Source organism: Rhinopithecus roxellana, chromosome 17 (assembly GCF_007565055.1).
Source record: "Rhinopithecus roxellana isolate Shanxi Qingling chromosome 17, ASM756505v1, whole genome shotgun sequence".
Classification (NCBI taxonomy): Eukaryota; Metazoa; Chordata; class Mammalia; order Primates; family Cercopithecidae; genus Rhinopithecus; species Rhinopithecus roxellana.
This window is the reverse complement of record NC_044565.1, coordinates 56,939,475-56,960,290: the sequence shown is the minus strand read 5'-3', so window position 1 is coordinate 56,960,290 and position 20,816 is coordinate 56,939,475. Positions and strand designations below refer to the sequence as shown.

At 38.8% G+C, this 20,816-nt stretch overlaps 1 protein-coding gene across 2 annotated transcripts in view; it reads left to right on the top strand.

Annotated features, from left to right (window-relative positions):
* Positions 1 to 20,816, top strand: part of NBAS (NBAS subunit of NRZ tethering complex) — a 459,930-nt gene that overhangs the window by 333,563 nt on the left and 105,551 nt on the right. For both annotated transcript variants that reach the window (XM_030921163.1, XM_010354668.2), the window contains exon 48: positions 15,306 to 15,501. In XM_030921163.1, coding sequence (XP_030777023.1) covers positions 15,306 to 15,501 — 196 coding nt within the window. The remainder of the gene's footprint in view (positions 1 to 15,305; positions 15,502 to 20,816) is intronic.

Sequence of the window (20,816 nt, the reverse complement as noted above, 5' to 3'; positions counted from 1 at the left end):
TCTATAGAACTCTCCACCCCAAATCAACAGAATATACATTCTTCTCAGCACCACATCGCACTTATTCCAAAATTGACCACATAATTGGAAGTAAAGCACTCCTCAGCAAATGTAAAAGAACAGAAATTATAACAAACTGTCTCTCAGACCACAGTGCAATCAAACTAGAACTCAGGACTAAGAAAATCAATCAAAACCGCTCAACTACATGGAAACTGAACAACCTGCTCCTGAATGACTACTGGGTACATGACGAAATGAAAGCGGAAATAAATATGTTCTTTGAAACCAATGAGAACAAAGATACAACATACCAGAATCTCTGGGACACATTTAAAGCAGTGTGTAGAGGGAAATTTATAGCACTAAATGCCCACAAGAGAAAGCAGGAAAGATCTAAAATTGACACTCTAACATCACAATTAAAAGAACTAGAGAGGCAAGAGCAAACACATTCAAAAGCTAGCAGAAGGCAAGAAATAACTAAGATCAGAGCCGAACTGAAGGAGATAGAGACACAAAAAACCCTCCAAAAAATCAATGAATCCAGGAGTTGGTTTTTTGAAAAGATCAACAAAATTGACAGACTGCTAGCAAGGCTAATAAAGAAGAAAAGAGAGAGGAATCAAATAGATGCAATAAAAAATGATAAAGGGGATATCACCACTGACCCCACAGAAATACAAACTACCATCAGAGAATACTATAAACGCCTCTACGCAAATCAACTAGAAAATCTAGAAGAAATGGATAATTTCCTGGACACTTACACTCTCCCAAGGCTAAACCAGGAAGAAGTTGAATCCCTGAATAGACCAATAGCAGGCTCTGAAATTGAGGCAACAATTAATAGCCTACCCACCAAAAAAAGGCCAGGACCAGATGGATTCACAGCTGAATTCTACCAGAGGTACAAGGAGGAGCTGGTACCATTCCTTCTGAAACTATTCCAATCAATAGAAAAAGAGGGAATCCTCCCTAACTCATTTTATGAGGCCAACATCATCCTGATACCAAAGCCTGGCAGAGACACAACAAAAAAAGAGAATTTTAGACCAATATCCCTGATGAACATTGATGCAAAAATTCTCAATAAAATACTGGCAAACCGGATTCAGCAGCACATCAAAAAGCTTATCCACCATGATCAAGTGGGCTTCATCCCTGGGATGCAAGGCTGGTTCAACATTCGCAAATCAATAAACATAATCCAGCATATAAACAGAACCAAAGACAAGAACCACATGATTGTCTCAATAGATGCAGAAAAGGCTTTTGACAAAATTCAACAGCCCTTCATGCTAAAAACGCTCAATAAATTCGGTATTGATGGAACGTATCTCAAAATAATAAGAGCCATTTATGACAAACCCACAGCTAATATCATACTGAATGGGCAAAAACTGGAAAAATTCCCTTTGAAAACTGGCACAAGACAGGGATGCCCTCTCTCACCACTCCTATTCAACATAGTGTTGGAAGTTCTGGCTAGGGCAATCAGGCAAGAGAAAGAAATCAAGGGTATCCAGTTAGGAAAAGAAGAAGTCAAATTGTCCCTGTTTGCAGATGACATGATTGTATATTTAGAAAACCCCATCGTCTCAGCCCAAAATCTCCTTAAGCTGATAAGCAACTTTAGCAAAGTCTCAGGATACAAAATTAATGTGCAAAAATCACAAGCATTCTTATACACCAGTAACAGACAAGCAGAGAGCCAAATCAGGAATGAACTTCCATTCACAATTGCTTCAAAGAGAATAAAATACCTAGGAATCCAGCTTACAAGGGATGTAAAGGACCTCTTCAAGGAGAACTACAAACCACTGCTCAGTGAAATCAAAGAGGACACAAACAAATGGAAGAACATACCATGCTCATGGATAGGAAGAATCAATATCGTGAAAATGGCCATACTCCCCAAGGTTATTTATAGATTCAATGCCATCCCCATCAAGCTACCAATGAGTTTCTTCACAGAATTGGAAAAAACTGCTTTAAAGTTCATATGGAACCAAAAAAGAGCCCGCATTGCCAAGACAATCCTAAGTCAAAAGGACAAAGCTGGAGGCGTCACGCTACCTGACTTCAAACTATACTACAGGGCTACAGTAACCAAAACAGCATGGTACTGGTACCAAAACAGAGCTATAGACCAATGGAACAGAACAGAGTCCTCAGAAATAATACCGCACATCTACAGCCATCTGATCTTTGACAAACCTGAGAGAAACAAGAAATGGGGAAAGGATTCCCTATTTAATAAATGGTGCTGGGAAAATTGGCTAGCCATAAGTAGAAGGCTGAAACTGGATCCTTTCCTTACCCCTTATACGAAGATTAATTCAAGATGGATTAGAGACTTAAATGTTAGACCTAATACCATAAAAACCCTAGAAGAAAATCTAGGTAGTACCATTCAGGACATAGGCATGGGCAAGGACTTCATGTCTAAAACACCAAAAGCAACGGCAGCAAAAGCAAAAATTGACAAATGGGATCTAATTAAACTAAAGAGCTTTTGCACAGCAAAAGCAACTACCATCAGAGTGAATAGGCAACCTACAGAATGGGAGAAAATTTTTGCAACCTACTCATCTGACAAAGGGCTAATATCCAGAATCTACAAAGAACTCAAACAAATATACGAGAAAAAAACAAACAACCCCATCAAAAAGTGGGGAAAGGATATGAACAGACATTTCTCAAAAGAAGATATTCATACAGCCAACAGACACATGAAAAAATGCTCATCGTCACTCGCCATCAGAGAAATGCAAATCAAAACCACAATGAGATACCATCTCACACCAGTTAGAATGGCAATCATTAAGAAGTCAGGAAACAACAGGTGTTGGAGAGGATGTGGAGAAATAGGAACACTTTTACACTGTTGGTGGGATTGTAAACTAGTTCAACCATTATGGAAAACAGGATGGCAATTCCTCAAGGATCTAGAACTAGATGTACCATATGACCCAGCCATCCCACTACTGGGTATATACCCAAAGGATTATAAATTATTCTACTACAAAGACACATGCACACGTATGTTTATTGCGGCACTATTCACAATAGCAAAGACTTGGAATCAACCCAAATGTCCATCTGTGACAGACTGGATTAAGAAAATGTGGCACATATACACCATGGAATACTATGCAGCCATAAAAAAGGATGAGTTTGCATCCTTTGTAGGGACATGGATGCAGCTGGAAACCATCATTCTTAGCAAACTATCACAAGAAGAGAAAACCAAACACCGCATGTTCTCACTCATAGGTGGGAACTGAACAATGAGATCACTTGGACTCGGGAAGGGGAACATCACGCACTGGGGCCTATCATGGGGATGGGGGAGGGGGGAGGAGGGAGGGATTGCATTGGGGAGTTATACATGATATAAATGATGAATTGATGGGTGCTGACGAGTTGATGGGTGCAGCACACCAACATGGCATAAGTATACATATGTAACAAACCTGCACGTTATGCACATGTACCCTAGAACTTAAAGTATAACAAAAAAAAAAATATATATATATATATATATTTTTTTTTGCATAAATTAAAGTCTGCCTTGTTTTAGGACTCAGAGTATACAGGCTTTATAAGCCTAGAAAGATGTATATATCTCTGATGCTATTTTTAGAAAGAATTTTTCATTCAGATACAATGATATTGATAAGAAAAAGAGCAGCCACAAATGAACGGTTATGCATGTCCTTGAAATTCACAAAGGTCTTTACAATGCCTAATATCCATGTCAGCCATATAAGACCTCTCCCCACTTTTCTTTCTTTAATTGAAAATATGATAGAATATAATGAAGATGGGTTTCAGAAAACTCCCCATAGTTTCATTTGGTAACATTTTTATTTGCATGTTACCTACCAGTTATTGTTCAGGTACAGATATCTTTCTATATAGTTTCAATTTAAATGTATAAACTTTTGTATTCTCTTAGTTATTTGCTATTGTAAGACTTTCCATTGATCTTTGTAGATTTAATGATTATTGTGATTATTATTTCTTTTTTTTTTTTTTTTTTTTTTTTTTGAGATGGAGTCTCGCTCTGTCGCCCGGGCTGGAGTGCAGTGGCCGGATCTCAGCTCACTGCAAGCTCCGCCTCCCGGGTTTACGCCATTCTCCTGCCTCAGCCTCCCGAGTAGCTGGGACTACAGGCGCCCACCACCTCGCCCAGCTAGTTTTTTCTGTATTTTTTTTTTTTTAGTAGAGACGGGGTTTCACCACGTTAGCCGGGATGGTCTCGATCTCCTGACCTCGTGATCTACCCGTCTCAGCCTCCCAAAGTGCTGGGATTACAGGCTTGAGCCACCGCGCCTGGCCGTGATTATTATTTCTAATGGCTGGATATGTTGTTGCCATTTTCAGAGGAGAACCTAAAAGAAAAGCTCAGAGAGAGGAGTTGACTTGCCCAGAGTTATAGAGCTGGGAAGTAGAACCAGGATTCCACCCTGGCTCTAAATGATAATGAAGTACTCAGATGCCGAAGCCTTCATAGTCTATTTCCCTGCATTGCTTTGTGCACAAGGTTTGAGTGACAGAATATAGAATGAGCTATGTAGGTGAAGATGGAAAAACACTGCAAGCAGGGGCTTCTACTTGCTGTGCTTTTTACTTTGCACAGTGTTTCTGAACCCCTTTGCTTACAGTTCTTCAGATAGGAAAGTCGCTATAGCAGTGGCTAATTTAGGCCCCCCATTTTAAAAAGAAATTAATGATTCATGGGGTGTACTGTGTGCCGTGCTCTGTGTGAAGTCACAAAGGAGTCATGTGGATAAGAAATAACCTCTAACCCCAGGGAACTCACAGTCCTGCGGGGGAGACAATCTGGCCTGTAGCCATAGTCACTGTGCTATAGAATGGGAAGTGCTGTACGGAAGGCAGAGTGGAGGGAGTAGTTAGGGCAGGATACACAAAGGGTGACACAGAGCTGGTCAGTGAAAGAAGAGTCTGTTTGGAGGAGATAGATGATGGTATTCCAGGCTGAGGAAGCTGCCTGAGCAACTGCACATGTAGCAGGGAGCAGAGCAGGCAGAGACGCTACATGGGAAACACTTACCCTCCTTCCAGGGCCCATCTCACTGCTGCTGTCTCATTCCCAGCTTGTCAGTGAGTTTTCAGCCATCAGCTCCCAGGGAGCTGCTGTCAGCAGCGCAGCTTCTTTCAGGCTAGGCTGACTCTGGATCCTGGCCTCCCAAGATGAAAGGGTCTCAACAGGTACTGTTTTAGGCCCCTTTCAATGGGGCTTCTTAGTCTTGTCCCACTGGGACATCTCAAGAATATTAAAAGGCAGTGTTTCTTCTTAGTGAATTTCTAGCCACGTATACAGAAGAATCCAATTTGAGACTCACTCTAATATAGACTATTTTTTAAGGTTTGAAGAAGACATTAGGGAGTGGAGGAATAGAAAAAGATCTTACTTTTTATTCTAGGGACACAGAATAACAAAGCCTTCTTAAAAAAAAAAACCTCAGGGAATTTTTTTTTTTTTTTTTTGGCCTAAAAAATAAAAAGAAGAAAGACAAAGCCATAACTTTTATTTTGGCAAGTATATTTTGAATCTGCACAGTTAAACCTGACACCCTTTGTTTGGGTTTCCCTTCCCAGTAATGTGCCTGGCAGAATCATGTAAGGGAGACGGTTTATGTTTTCCAGGTAGTTCCAAGGAGGGTCTTCGCAGTGATATGGTTATTCTGGGTTTTGAAAGTGATGCTCTCAAGTTATTCATTCCTTGACCTGACATGACAGCCTAACCTCCAGGAGCCCGTGCCAGGCCTTTATCTTGTTGACATACCAAGCCTCCCTCAGTCTCAAACTCATAACCTGGACATCCACTACCCTCCATAGTGTCTGTTTTGACAGTAGCCCCACTCATACACATCTTCAGATGTCACACACAAAGGCGCATTACACGCTCTTGGGTTAGGTATACGCTATCCCACAATATCCCCGGCAGGGAGACTGCATAAAAAAGTAAGAATTTGAGTATGTGTGTTGACGGCTACCACCAAATATTTGGTTTTGTGGTTAATTTTTAAGCAATTTATGGCATTATTCACATGTCCTCTTTTTTTTTTTTTTTTTTACATGGAGTTTTGCTCTTGTTGCCCAGGCTAGAGTGCAGTGGCACAATCTCGGCTCACTGCAACCTCCACCTCCCTGGTTCAAACAATTCTCCTGCCTCAGCCTCCTGAGTAGCTGGAATTACAGGTGCCTGCTACCGTGTCCAGCTAATTATTGTCTTCTTAGTAGAGATGGGGTTTTGCCATGTTGGGAAGGCTGGTCTCAAACTCCTGACCTCAGGTTATCCACCTGCCTCGGCCTCCGAAAGTGTTGGGATTACAGGAGTGAGCCACCACGCCCGGCCCACATGTCCTCTTTTATCTTTTTACGTTGGCGCAAATATTATTTGCTTCTTTTAAATTTAAATTTTTATATTGTATAATTGACATGTAATAATTGTACACGTTTATGTGGTACGATGTAATGTTCTTTTTTTTTTTTTTTTTTTTTTTTGAGACAGGGTCTTGCAGTATTGCCCAGGCTGGAATGCAGTGGTGGTATCTCAGCTCACTGCAACCTCTGCCCCCCAGGTTCAAGTGATTCTCCTGCCTCAGCCTCCTGAGTAGCTGGGATTACAGGTGCCCACCACCATGCCTGGATAATTTTTGTATTTTTAGTAGAGATGGGAGGGTTTCACCATGTTGGCTAGGCTGATCTTGAACTCCTGACTTCAGGTGTTCTGCCCGCCTTGGCCTCACAAAGTGCTGGGGTTATAGGTGTGAGCCACCACACCCGACTTGTAATGTTTCAATGAATGTGTACATAGCATAATGATAAAATCAGTATAATTACCATATCCATCACTTTAAACATTTATCATTTCTTTGTGGTGACAACATTCAAATTCTTCTAGCAATCTTGAAATATTTAATACATTAGTATTTGCTCTGATTCATCCTACTATATAAATAAGACACCAAAACTTATTCTTCCTGCCCAACTGTAAGTTTGTGCCTATTGACCATCTTCTAGTATCCCACACTCTGCTCCCCAGAAACCACCAATCTACTCTCACTTCCATGAAATCAACTTTTTTAGATTCCACATATGAGTGAGATCATGTGGTATTTGTCTCTGTGCCTGGCTCATCTCACTTAACATAATGTCCTCCAGGTTCATCCATGTTACTGCAGATGACAGGATTTCACTGTGTTGTGGCTGAATGGTATTTATATATACCACATTTTCTTCATCCGTTAATCTTTAGATGGGCATTTAGGTTGATTTCATATCTTGGTGATTATGAATAGCACTGCAATAAACATGGGTGTGCAGAAGTTTCTTCCACATACTGATGTCATCCCTTTGGATATATACTCAGTAATGGGATTGCTGCATCAAATGGTAGTCCTATTTTCCATTTTTAGGGGAACTTCCATTCTGTTTTCCCTGCGTCAAACCCATAGCTAACATCATACTTAATGAGAAAAAATTGAAAGTTTTTCCTCCAAGGTTTGGAACAAGACATGGATGCCCATTTTCACCACTTTATTCAACACATCACACTAGAAGTTCTATTCAGAGCAATAAGACAAGAGAAAGAAGTAAAAGGCATCCAAATGGGAAAGGAGGAAGTCAGATTATCCCTGTTTGCACACAGCATGATCATCTATGTAGAAAATCCTGAAGATTCCACAAGAGGTGTTAGAATCATTTGCTCTTTCACTGCAGCTCCTACCTCACCCAGAAAGCTCTCTTTTCCTCTTCTTTTATCTGTGCTAATTTTAAGTAACTTAAAATTATAACACCTAGACAGGCCACCTGTATAGATGGCTTTCTTTTCAATTTAACCACGTTCTTGCCTCTAGATATGAGAGTTGAGTGTCTTAAAGATTTTAAATCATGCCAAAGACCTTTCATAACATCTACAGTTAAAGATAGGACAAAGGAATTAATTATTTGTGCATATGAAATTTCTTTCATAAAAGAAATTCATAAATATGTATGCTGTCTCTTGTTATTTATGTTTATTTGTAACATCGTATTTCAGGAATAAAATATCAATTTCTAGTTTGTGTTAAGAATTTGTTTGCTTAAGAAAAGTAAGTTTTAAAAAAAAATTTCAATACTAAGAGTGTTCTAAGAGCATATATCCATATATCTCTTACACCTGGAAATAAGAAAATACTGCTGTCAAATATTTTAAAACCAAGGAAACAAAAAAATACTAATGAACATCTAATTCCTCTATGCCAAGACTTTGGAAAGTTGCTATTCACTTAGTCCTCAGAACAACCTTATCATACAGAAATTGTCATGTGCGTTTTACAGATTAGGAAATGAAGCTCAGAGAGGTATGCATTTCTCTCACCATATCACCTCCTTTTGACATTAAAGAGCCAGCACAGGAAAGTAAAGCAGTGCTTCTCACACTTAATTCTGCATAAGAATTGCCTGGAGATCTTATTAAAATATAGATTTTGATTGAGAAGGTCTGGGTGGGGCCTGAAATTCTCCATTTGTAACCAACTCCCAAGTGATACCCAGTCCATGGAAGAACTTTGAGTAGCAAGGTCTTACCTTTCTTGTCTCTTTGACATGCTTCTCTCTGCCTTTGCCTTATTTCCCTTTCTACTTCTCGCCTTCATCTAGCTTTAAACAACTTCCTAACAAGAATGTCTCACAAGCATGAGCCAGTATATTTGTCATTCTCAAAAGGATTTATAGCATTAAATTCACTAAGATAACAGGTAATTAATGCAAAATTCCTCTGTGCAATATTCAAAAAAAGAAGAAAGATTTGCTTCAAAACTATTGAGTTTGGCGGGGCGGGCGGGGAGGGGTGTTGATTATTTAAATTGCTACTTCACAGTCGCGGCTTCAGCTGCCTTAAAGTTTCATATAAATATTGAACAATGTCACATAATTCAGACTTTATTAAACTCTTTGCTGTTATCTAGAGGTTTCACATTATTTTTAAAGTGAAAACAAAGAAAAAAAAAAAGAAGAAGAAAGAACGGCCCACCTAGAGCAAATTGCATCTGATGTTTTTTTCCTCTTCCCGCTCTGTGGGGCAAAGTGAATCACCCAGTGTTCTCTGAGCACCTGCAGTTCGTGAGGCCTTATGTCCTGTGAGGTTGAGCCCTCCTGAAAGCCGTGGTCACAACCCAGGGTGGTGGATCCACTCTGTTACCGCAGTATTTCTGGATCACTTCGGGCCATATTTATGAGTATCCACTCTGCCATGTTACAGCAAGGTGTGCCCCCCCTTTCACTGATAAGTGAAGCCCAGGAAGATACTCTGTTTTATTTTTTAATTATGCTTACAGTTCTCCAAGAACCCAGGAAGATATTCTGGGTTGGCGTATGTTTGAGAGCAGCCACAAGGAGATCATTTGTATTTATCAGGAGTCAAGCTTTGAGATTGGAATTGTGTGCATACTAACCTCTCCAGGCATTTTTCTTTTAATATAACATGATTATGATTTTCCTAAAGTCATCCTTTTTATATTACTCCAGTACCATTTATGCATTCATTTATTTGCAGTTATTTCTTATTCCTTGCCAGTTCCCCGATTGTTTCATGGGAGCTGGTAAATAGAAGACATCATCCTGGGAAATGTCTGCCCCACCCACTCCATATTTAGTGAGGAAAGTGTGCATAGTATGTGGGTCAGTTCATTAATGGAGGCACGGGACCTACATGGAATGAATGTTTATGTCCCTCACTGTTAACTCACTTGTATATACCCCTCCCTCCTTCTACTGGGCTTCAGACAAGGTAGGCAGTGGGAGAGCCTGGGATGAACTAGAGAGCTCCTCGTCTAAAGGAGGCAGCTGCTGCCTTGGCCACAGCCTGTTTTTGCTACTGTTTTCCTATCATCCAGTTTTTAAACAGGAGCTGGAACATCCTGACTCTGTGTATGTGTCTGTGAAATTCCTTAATTTTGAAACATTGGCATCTGCTATGCAAACCAGTCACAAAATCTGGTTGCCAGTTTACTTTCAGTATGGAAGAGACCTAATGTTCCTTCAGGTATTCAAATTCTATGACATTTATATTTAAAAGAAATCTCAAATGTGTGTGTTTTGCTTGCTTGAATGTAGTCTTGCTTTCTTGCATTCTCATATAAGAATATTTTATTTTGATTAGTGCATCAAGATTTATAAAATGCTTTTATAGTTACCATCTCCTTTAATGTACCTTAACTATTTGCATTTAAGTTTGGGTTATCTTTGTATGTGTGTGCCGTGCAGAACCTGAAAACTCTCTTACTGAGGATTCGCTTATTTATATGCTTAAAAATTTGTCTTCTTGCTTTGATTCAATAATTTCCTTTGTTTGCTTGACATTTCCCGTCCATTCCTTTATACATTTGTGAATGTCCTTCCATGCTGCGTTACGTAATAGGGAAATGCCAGGTGAACACTCATTCCACCTCAGAGTAACACAGTCTCAAATTAGTTATTCAGTGAACATATTTTTGTTGTCACTGTTGCTGCTGTTGTTCTTTTCTGTTAATAGAGCTGTGTATGGGCTGGGCGCGGTGGCTCAAGCCTGTAATCCCAGCACTTTGGGAGGCTGAGACGATGGGCGGATCACAAGATCAGGAGATTGAGACCATCCTGGCTAACCTGGTGAAACCCTGTCTCTACTAAAAAATACAAAAAACTAGCTGGGTGAGGTGGCAGGTGCCTATAGTCCCAGCTACTCGGGAGGCTGAGGCAGGAGAATGGTGTGAACCCGAAAGGCGGAGCTTGCAGTGAGCTGAGATCTGGCCACTGCACTCCAGTTTGGGCGACAGAGCAAGACTCCATCTCAAAAAAAAAAAAAAAAAAAGAGCTGTGTATGTATTGCACATGACTTCTTTGGACCAAAACTGATTCTGTGTTTCCTTTATCAACTAATTTTTAAAAATAGTGTACTAAATTATTGTTTGCAGTATAATATCCCCTCCCCAATCCTCATTATAGGGAAAAAGGTGGAAACAATTCCCTACGTGTTTGTAGTGAAACTATGAGAGATTTTCTCTTTTTTATCTATTTTATGACTTTTTGTTTGTTTGTTTTTGAGACGGAGTCTTGCTCTGTCACCAGGCTGGAGTGCAGTGGCGCGATCCCAGCTCACTGCAACCTCTGACTCCCTGGTTCAAGCAATTCTCCTGCCTCAGCCTCCCGGGTAGCTGGGATTACGGGCATGTGCCACCACACCCAGCTAATTTTTGTATTTTTAGTAGAGATGGGGTTTCACCATGTTGGCCAGGATGGTCTCGATCTCCAGACCTCGTGTTCTGCCAGCCTCAGCCTCCCAAACCATATTTTATGACTTTTTAAAATCATTTGTATTACCTTTATAATAAAGTAAATATGTTTTGAAATAATGTTCTTTTTTAATTTTTAAGCTCATTAAATCCTCTCCTTGCTTTCATAAAAGATGAGAAATAGAATCACTTTCCTTCTTCCTATTCTAGTTTTCACATTATGAAAGTTATAATTGCTATTTTTTACCTGTTTATCTTGAAAAATTTAAAACCCTCAGAAAAATTGCACAGATTAAAAAAAATACCAACATGCTCTTCCTCTTGATTTGCCAGTTGTTAACATTTTATCATGGTTCTTCCTCTCTGTTTCCCTATGTATATGTTTGTGTGTATGTGTTTTTATATTTGCTGAACCATAAGCGTGACTATGAATTTTAAGAACTCAATTTGAAATCAAAATGTAAGCAATTTTGAAGCTAACATCTTCAGGAGATAGTGTCTAGTCAATGTCCTTGGAAGCTTTTTCTAAAGAGCTGCCTTTCATTTCTGTGTAGTTTTGTTGAGCACCAGTAATAGTGAAGCACATCTATGACATGGTTCTTCTAGAACACAATGCTTCTATTTTAGGAAGGACTTCTCCTAATTTTATTATATGTTTGAACTATCAACACAAAATGAGAGCATGTTCCTCTAAACTGTCAAATGTTATTAGCTGCACAGTAAGTTCTAATGTAAAAGGAACTAATTTGATTTAATAACTTGACAAATATTAGAGTAATAATCCTTCTATATCTCGTCATAGCTGAGTAATTTTAATCCACTGCCACACTGTTCTGGAATATGCCCGTTTGGTGCAGTAGCATTGTGTAGTAATTGACAAGGCAGTCAGATAATCCAAGTTCAAATATTCGTGCCACTACTTACTGTGTGACCTTGGACAAATTATTTTGATCTTTTTAAAATTTTTAATATCATTCAGTTCAAAATGCCGTAGTCAGATTCTTAAATCTGAGATTGTTACCTCATCTACAAATTGGAGATGATAACAGTATACAAGAAAAGGATAGTTAGGATGAGTGATATAATTGATGGTACATGGTAAACCTTCAGAAGTTATTATTATTATTATTATTATTATTTTTTTTTTTTTTTTTTTTTAGGCGGAGTCTCGCTCTGTCGCCCGGTCTGGAGTGCAGTGGCCAGATCTCAGCTCACTGCAAGCTCCGCCTCCCGGGTTTACGCCATTCTCCTGCCTCAGCCTCCGGAGTAGCTGGGACTACAGGCGTCCGCCACCTCGCCCGGCTAGTTTTTGTATTTTTAGTAGAGACGGGGTTTCACCGTGTTAGCCAGGATGGTCTCGATCTCCTGACCTCGTGATCCGCCCATCTCGGCCTCCCAAAGTGCTGGGATTACAGGCTTGAGCCACCGCGCCCGGCCAGAAGTTATTATTAATACTGTTTTCATTCTTAACCATATTGGGGGCTTTGGTTATTATTATAACTTCCAGCTTGTCTTCATGACAACAGCTTCCTCACATTCTAGCTTTTCCTACTTATCTCTTCTTGGCACTTGGGTGAGAGGGCAAAAAAAATCAACTTCATTTTATGTGAAACTGTTAGGACTTATAGTCAGAAATGGACTTTAAATTACTTTCTTCCTGAATTAGACAGCTTCAAGTCTTCATCACAAGTGCCTTAGTCTGCCCCAGCCCATACATTTTTCTAATCAATAACATGATTTTGATGTTTTTCACTGCTCACAAATCGTCTATCATTCCCATTTCATGCAAAAAAGATCAGATATACTTAATAATAATGGTTGCTTTTAATTGAAGCACTTAGTTATATGCCAGACATTGTATTACATGCCTTGCATTTATTATTTTATGTTTCTGTTTAATTTCTCAACAACCCCATGAGGAAGGTGTTGTTATCCATCTCCAATATACAAATAAGGAAACTGAGGCTCTGATCTGTTGAGTGACTTCTTGGTCAAAGTAACATTGTCAGGAAGTGGCAAATGTGGGCACTGAGTCTGGGCCTAACACCTCCAGAGCCTGTGCTGTCAAAGAGTTAAACTGCACCGCCTTTTCAGCTTTGTTTTCAGTCTCTTGGTTACCTAGGTGAGAAAGCCTATCCTTCCTTAGCTCTCTCCCCTCTAATTTACCACCCACACATCTGTGCTTTAATCTCTCCCTGAACATTCTTTGTCCTTTGAAATCTTTTGCTGTTTTTTTCTTGCTGTTCTCTGTCTGGATTATATTTTCCCACATTTCCATTTATATACATTCTAATTATCCTTTGTGATCCTGTTCAGATGCCATGTCCTCTATGATGCCTTTCCTGGTTCTATTCACTCTTCATCCAGAAGAGTTGTTCACATTTATATTAGTAATTTGGATAATAGTCACTTATAAAGTCTTGCTGTTCCATGGTATTATTAGTTCTTTGAAGGCAGAGACCATATAATTTTTATCTCTGTATCATTAACCACAAACTATAGTGCTTTGATGATGCTGATAATTATGGTGATGAATGTTATTATGACAATGATGGTTACTATTTATTAAGTACTTCCTCTGTGCCATATAATTTGCTAGGTGCTTTGTATATGTTATCTTGGTTTCACAGACACTGGGTGACACACTCTTGGGACCTTTATCTGTGTCACTATAACCTGGGAAGGATAATATTCATGATTTTATCTAGAGTTCTTAGGAAAGTCTGCAGCCAGGATTCAGTTAGGTCCATCAGATTTTTTTTTTTAAATGGTCTTTCCATTCCACCCATTACACTGTACTGTCTGTTCACTTTGCAAAAAGTTCACCAGAAATAGGTGTAGTATTCTATTTTTGCACCTGAATTGTTTCCATTTCTGATAAATATTTAGAAGTCTTATACATAAAATTAATAACTGAGTTGCTAAATTTACGAAATTCTTAAACCAATTATCCACAAAATTTTATAGTTTCATTTATTCTTAAATACAAATAATCCTTTTAAATTGCCATAAGATCGTATTTGACAAGTATATGAAATAATACATACTGAAAGACATACTCAGTGGCACTGCAGAATTTTATTCTTCTCAGAAGTTAAAAAAAAAAAAAAAAAAAAGGCTTGTAATCTTATTAGGGCATGGAATTTGATTTAAGGTAAGTTAGACCGGGACTCAGTCTAGGTGATTTATAGCTAAAAGCCTTACAAGGATCTGGCTACAACAAAACCTGTATAATTCAGTGCTTTAGCATGGGATCTCCAGGCCCATGTGGGAGTGAGTCTTCTGTATGGATAACCCCTTAAGAGTTATGGATAAATAATCCATTGACATAATCAAATAAGATATTCATTTGGGGTTACAAGAAAAGAGATTCCAGTAGTAGATGGAATGTTATACAAACTTTGTTGTCCCCTTTTCTGAATCATTTTAAACTTCACAGTCCTATAATAACCAAGCATTCATACTTCACTTTTAGAGTAGTATAAAATTTGATCCTCTACTGGCATATTGAAATTCTAATCATCTGGGGAAAATGGTAGAAAGAACTGGAGCTTTGGGGTCATACAGCACTATTACACATTTGTGTGGGCATGTTATATCACTTCCCTGAAGTTCGTTGGTTCAGCTGTAAAGAGTAACTTATGATACCTACTTTGCTTAACTATTGTCAACAAGTAATCAGATATCTAAAATTACTACAATGCAGCCTTGCACTACTGGTATCATTAACAGAAATAAGCCTTACTACTTACTAAATTTTGAAATAAACTAGCTAAGGATATTTATCTGCTTTATATAACTCATTTTAATATGATACTGTTTAAAAATTACATTCATTTTACATGGGTTTTCAATACCTGCTGTAAGCCATTTAAAAACCAAAATTTTTCCTCTCAAGAGGAAAAAAACGAAGTCATCCAACAAACAAGTGTTAGGTCAGTGACCACATTTGATTACTGGAAGGGGGATAATAAAAGGCTTAGGAGTTTACAGATACCTCTGGATTTTGCCCTGCAGTGAGGAGCTGGTTTCACCTGAGGACCTGCTGGAGTGGCTGCGGCCTTTCTGTGCTGATGACGCCTGGCCGGTGCGGCCCCGCATTCATGTGCTGCAGATTTTGGGGCAATCATTTCACCTGACTGATGAGGACAGCAAGCTCCTCGTCTTCTTTAGAACTGAAGCCATTCTCAAAGCCTCCTGGCCCCAGAAACAGGTAAGGGAGTGTCTGAATGATTATTTTTCTTACTAACAATAATTAGGCCGGACGCGGTTGCTCACGCCTATAATCCCAGCATTTTGGGAGGCCAAGGTGGGAGGATCACCTGAGGCCAGGAGTTCAAGACCAGCCTGGCCCACATGACGAAACCCCATCTCTACTAAAAACTACAAAAATTAGCCAGGCGTGGTGGCACACACCTGTAGTCCTAGCTACTCAGGAGGCTGAGGCAGGAGAATCACTTAAACCTGGGAGGCAGAGATTGCAATGGGCAAGATCGCACCACTGCACTCCAGCCTGGGCAACAGAGCGAGACTCCATCTCAAAAGGAAAAAAACAAACAATAATTGGAGGTCAGTTCTTCATTTCTTTAAACAACTGTCAACTGGATAATCATCTTGGTAATGCAGACTTTCCAATATATTTATCAGTCAGCTATTTAGTAGTTGGATGTGTGCAACAAAGTTTATTATTATTTTTCCATATGCTTGAACATGCATATGCATGGTAGGTTACATGTAGAAACACGTGTTCATTATTTTTCTCTTCATAGGCGAATAGGATGGTTCACAGTGTCAGTTAATTATGGTGGCTTACTCTTGCCCAGGAAAAAATGCAGATCTGAATGGAAATATGGTGAACAGTTTAGCTAATTCATTTCCTTCGTGCTTTGCCCAGGTACTAAAATGCTATCCCTTCTCCCTATATTTAGAAGGACATAATGTAGCAGCAACACAAGATCTTAGTTTCTCCATACTGTACTTCAAGACTCACTCAATCCATCATCTCTCTAGAACCTTCTCTAACCATTGCAAGCTTAATGGAACCTTGAATTCCATATATTTGAGCCTTAATTATTTATAATTATTATCATTATTAATTACTGTTAAAAGTTTTGTTTTCCCACCCATGAAAACTGAAGCCCTAGAGGATGTATTTACCATCTTTTGACTGTAGGTATCCTATGCACATACTCAGAGTTTGAATCCTTATTGATTGAATAAAGAAGAATGCTAATTCCTAAATCAAAGAAATATGGTGGCTGTTGAAGTCTGGCTTCAATTCGAAACTGATGCACCCTGAGGCCATAGGGTCCGGGAGTAAGTAACCTTAATCATGTGCTTTAGCAAGCAGGGTTAGGCCATCATGTCAATAAGTGTTAGCAACTAGGACTTCCCAGATAATCCCCATTGCAAAAGAGTTTCCTAGAGGTCTAACTCCAACTCATTCTACTGTCTAATTATAAAGCAGGTTTATAATTTATATGGTTATTACTACATCTAAAGAACAATAAATTTCTTTGAAAAAATGAATCAGATTTTAAGAATATCTTGGGGCTCATCACAGAATATCTTTGTAATCATTATCAGATATAGTCTTATTTCCCTCTGTGAGATGAAAAGGTCAATACTATTGTTTGCTCTTCAGAGTTAGAGAAACTGAGATTCAAAAAAGATAGACCTATCAAAGATTCTCTACTCTTGTCAAATCACTGAAGTGGATTGTAGTTAAAAAGTCATGAATGTCGGAATCATACTCTCTCTGAAGCACTGTTACCTTAACATGTTCAGTCTCAACATTTTGCCTTGTATTACTTGAGGAAGCCACTTGCAGTTTTTTTTAAAGAGCAGGCTAGGAGCATGAAGGCAATAGGCCGTGAGCTCTATTCCAGGTACGGGGCACAGAAGTTAGAGATGTACTTGTTTTCAGCAAACATGAAGGTTCATGTGGCATCCCTGGGGTAAACCCTAAAATAGGTCACATAAGTTTTGCTATGTGGAACTTTAGGTTCTGATTCTGGTCCTGAAGCAAATGAACGTGACTACAGTTATGTACTTTCCTCACACCTTCACTTTTCAAGTTCTCAACTTCAGTCAGTTTCACCTTCCTGTCAGGATAATGAGGCTGATTTCTCTGGTTAGAGCCTCACTTTATGTTATGTCAGATTCCTAATATTCTAAAGATACTAGGAAACAGTGTAGAAGTTGGGAAAAGGGGAAAATGTCCATATTATCTGACATGTTGAAACACTAGAATGTACACTTTGATATTTGAACCCGAGCTCTTCATAAATAATATAAGTATCATTGCTATTTCTTCTTTAAGCTTTTCTCAATGTTCTAATTACTCAAGAAACAAGCTGTAACTTTTATATGAGTTCAAGGATTTCTGAATTTTTTTGAGATTTTAGTTCCTTGATAGCTTAACTTTTTTCAAAAGCAGAACTTAAGGCAATTTGGCTTGTAATTAAGATTTTTTTCTCAAACACTTTTCTAAACTGACTTGACTTTATTGTTATGAGTGCGAACTATTTTGTCTCGTCTGCCAAATCCATGTGTAACTGCACTTCACCAATATTTCTTCTGTGGTGGTGCAATCTTTTTCAGGCCCTCTAGGAAATCTCTCCCAAGAGTCTCTGAATGACTCTAATACAAGTCATCTCATATCCCCCTCATTCTTTTTATTTTCTCTCCTCTCTGCTTTACCCTTATGTAAGAGCATTTTCCCTGTTCTTGGTAGGTAATGATATGGATTTGTTAAATATTTGGTAGTACAAATAAGAAAGTCACACTGGCTTAATGATGCTACTCATCTAGAGTCTTCTCCAAGAAGTAAATCAGTGAGTGTCCCTCTCCTCCTTTAGAAATTAAAGGTGTCTGTCTGGCATTACTGATGGAAAGCTATTTTGAAGGACAGGTGCTTTTGATGGCGGAATATGACTTATAATTGTAAATAACCTCTCGTTACTGGGTGAATGAATGCAGAAAAATTGCGTTTAGAATGGAAACACCAGCGACTTCTGGAATGTTACGAAACTATGCCCATAGTTTAAATTGTCTCTTCAATGATTGTTTTTCAAAAATTGTGTTACCTTTCACTAGAGTAGTAGAAAGATCAGGGCACTAGTGGACAGATACTTGTATGTGTGTCCATCCTCCCTCTACCACTAGTTTTATAATTTGGGAGAAGATTCTTCATCTATGTGCTTGGCTGCTCAGTATATAAAATGGAAGCTTGAACTAGAGGAGACAGAGGATATTGTGCTCCCCTCATCATTTCTCTCACATACATTAAACTCCACTCTTCGTCTCCATATCCCAAACACCTAGAAGATCCCCAAGGGTTGACTATGTACGCTCTCATTTTTTCCATTTTCTCTCTATCCCCTTTGTCATTCTCAGAGATACTTTGGGTGATATTAAGGATAGAGACGAGTTCTTACAGCATAAGGATAAGAATAGATAATGATATTGCAGTGTTCAATTGCCAAAAAATGTGGGACTGGTACCTTCAGTGTGGCTGCTAGCTCTCTTAGGCAGACTTTGCATACCTCAGAGAGACTTGATATTTAATTATCCTTGAGGTGCCCAAAGTAGTGGCCCCACAAATCAGTGTGTTGCTGGGAAACCAGCCAGCTTCTGCAAAATTACACACAGTCTCTGGATCTTGCTACCTCACTGGTTCTCGGAGAGACAGTAATTTCTAGTTTTCTAATGATTAGTTAACAGAATTAAAAATTCAGAGACCCTCATTTTTCAACAGTTTGAGAGGCTTTTATTTCCATTCCAGAAATATGCCCCAGCTTGGGGTGGGAGGGAAAAAGAGAAGGACATGGGGGCAGGGGGAAGGGGATGAATGTGTTGTGTTAATCCTCGTGGTATGGCTTATCTGAGTTTTTCAGCTTTTGTAATTTTCTAGCTAACTGGCGCGTGAAAAATATGGGGCAAAATACGGTTATTTCCTTTTAAAAAATCCCATACCTTATCACCTCAAACTTTTTTCCCATTTTTATGTAAAAAAGAACATGTGGCTTAGGTTTACCTTTTAAAATTTCAATATGTCTGAATTTGTGGTTGTAAGTGATCACCAAAAGAATTAGTTTGAGACAATTTCTAACCTCATTACAAATGCAGGTATTTTGCCTACTTTGAAATGTGCAAGGACATATTAACCCTTCTTTTCGGAAATCAGTTTGACTATATTTCCAAATTTTTAGTAAAATATGCCCTCCCCTCTCAGAGCGCAGAGAACAGCAACAAAAGTCCAGTATGCCAAGCTACATTTAGATCCTTACAAATAATTTACTGTTACCTTAAATGTCTTCAAAGCTAAGACTCACTGTCATGATTTACTTAACCAAATATAGGATAATATTTGAAGTTAAAAATATATGTGCACACATCCATATCATATATCCCCAATAGCCATGAAATCACAGATTCCTAGAACTAGAAAAGACTTTCAGAAGCATCCCAGTTCAGCAGTCATATTTTACAGAAAAAGATACAGAAGTCCAGAAAGGAGAACTGCCTTTCGCATATTTTAGCTTAAATATTTCCTGTTCTACAATGACTATACAGCCTAAGTTAACCACCTCAGTCACGGTCTGTTTTATTGCTGTCTTAATTCTCCACAAATCACTCACCAGTGTCTGCTGACTCTTTCCTGCCTGTCCTTATGTTTGTCTGTTTATTATATGAACTCTTTCTTCTTCCATTAGAATATAAATTCCATGAGAACAGGGATCTCACAAACACTCAATAAATATTTGTTGAATAAATGAATATCAAATCTTTAGAAACCTGTCCAAGGTCACCCTTAAAATGGCAGGGCCAGGACTCCTGACTTTCAGTCTGATGTTCTTGCCATTAATGATGAAGGATTAGACCATGCCGCTTCCCCCTGATATGCAAGCAAAATGATTTCCTTGGAATAATGAAAAGATCTCCTTACAGAGTGGCCAAGCACTTTTGTTTGATTTTTATTAGCTTGCCATAATTTGCTGACAGTGATTTCTGACCAGCCAGTTGCTTCTCATGTCACAGCACGTTTGTCCCAATATAAGCAAGAGATTTGAAATGTTAGGATATAGCTCCCCGTGTCCTTTTTCCTAAAATAATTAAAGTTGACAGAGCATCCATTTTAATTGGTCCTGCAAATACTTGGAGATGTTGAGAGTTTCTCCTTAGGAACAATGGGTTCTTTCCTTTCAATATTTGCCCTCTGGCCATTGGCATCATTGGGGGCAAAAGAAGGAACCCTGGATTGTGTACTGTGTGCATGCTAATCTTTAAAACTGTCTTGCAAAGTGGTTAACCAGCCTTTCTGTTTTAAATGAGGTCACATGACAAATTTAAGGTGATACATGGAACTCAAACCCAGTTCTATCTGATTCTAAAACCTATATTCTTGGCCGTGTACTACACTTCTTCCTATTTGCCAGGGAAATATGCAGCACTAATATATGAATAGCCTTGGACTAGACAAAGCATAGCCTTTTTCCCTTCCCACTGTGACTTTACATAGATTAA